A 1,162-nucleotide genomic window follows, 5' to 3' on the forward strand; every position below is an offset into this window, starting at 1 on the left:
CTTCCACCCACCCGCTGTCTCTCTGTCTGCCTGTCCGTCCTTCCACCTGCCCGCTATCCCTCCATCCGTCTGTCCATCTGTCCTTCCACCCGCCCGCTGTATCTCCATCCGTTTGTCCGTCTGTCCGTCCTTCCACCCGCCTGCTGTCTCTCTGTCTGTCCGTCCATCCTTCCACCCACCTGCTGTCTCTCTGTCTGTCCGTCCATCCTTCCACCCACCTGCTGTCCCTACATCCATCTGTCCGTTCGTCCTTCCACCCGCCCACTGTCCCTCCGTCCACCATTCCACCCACCCTCCTCCATTCCTTCCATCTGTCCTTCCACCCTCCCGCCGTCCGTCCAGCTCCCTCTCTCAAGCCAGTCTGCCTGACACAAGCCAGTCCTCCCTCCACCCCAGCTGATCTGCCACACGCCTGCTAGTCCCGCCCAGCACCCGCCCCCCCACCATTCTAGTGGCCCATCCGTGCAGAGCAGCCGTCCGGGGGCCCGTCTCACCCTCGCGTTCCCTTGGCAGCCTACCACGAAATGTGCAAGGATGAGTACGTCCTGCTGATGACCTGGAAGAAGACGGCCGCTGGCGAGATCATCTACAACAAGTGCCCACCCAACGCCACCGGTGAGCGGCCGAGGCTCCGTCCCCGGCCCAGCTCCCCCCCGGGCTGCGAGCCGAGCAGGGAGGGGGGCGAGGCACGTGGGCTACGGGAGTCACGTGCCAGCAGGCTCTTTTCTGTCGTGCCTCTGCCTGCTCCCCGGGACCCCCTGGCAGCAGCCTGGCTCCCGGGCCGCACGCCCCAGCTAACGTTGCTGGGCCCCCGAGGAGTTCTGCTGCCTTCCTAGACGCGTTGATTCCCCGGCCCGGCTTCGCACCCCGGCTTCCCCAGGGCACCTTGTGGGATGGCCGCAGGCTGCTGCTGGGGCTGGGAGCCTGGGGGCAGGTGCTGGGACTTGGGGGGACCTGTGGGCGTTGGGTCTGGGGGGCTGCAGGCCCTGGGGCTGGAGCTGGGCCTGGGGGCTGTGAGCACTGGGGCTGGGGGGCAGGGGCTGTGGTCACTGGGTCTGTGGGCTCTGGAGCTGGGGGGCTGGAGCTGGGCTTGGGACTGTGAGCGCTGGGGCTGCGGGCACTGGGGCTGGGGGGCGGGGTGGGGGCAGGGGCTGTGGGCACT

General features: G+C 68.0%; 1 protein-coding gene across 1 annotated transcript in view; it reads left to right on the top strand.

The window, feature by feature from the left end:
• The window catches only part of ADGRB2 (adhesion G protein-coupled receptor B2), a 96,996-nt gene that overhangs the window by 58,571 nt on the left and 37,263 nt on the right, over window positions 1–1,162 (top strand). The window contains exon 7 of the mRNA XM_026657202.2: window positions 514–615. Within this exon, the coding sequence (XP_026512987.1) occupies window positions 514–615 (102 nt within the window). The remainder of the gene's footprint in view (window positions 1–513; window positions 616–1,162) is intronic.

Source organism: Terrapene carolina, unplaced genomic scaffold, assembly GCF_002925995.2.
Source record: "Terrapene carolina triunguis isolate 2854851 unplaced genomic scaffold, T_m_triunguis-2.0 Scaffold236, whole genome shotgun sequence".
NCBI classification, from domain to species: domain Eukaryota; kingdom Metazoa; phylum Chordata; order Testudines; family Emydidae; genus Terrapene; species Terrapene triunguis.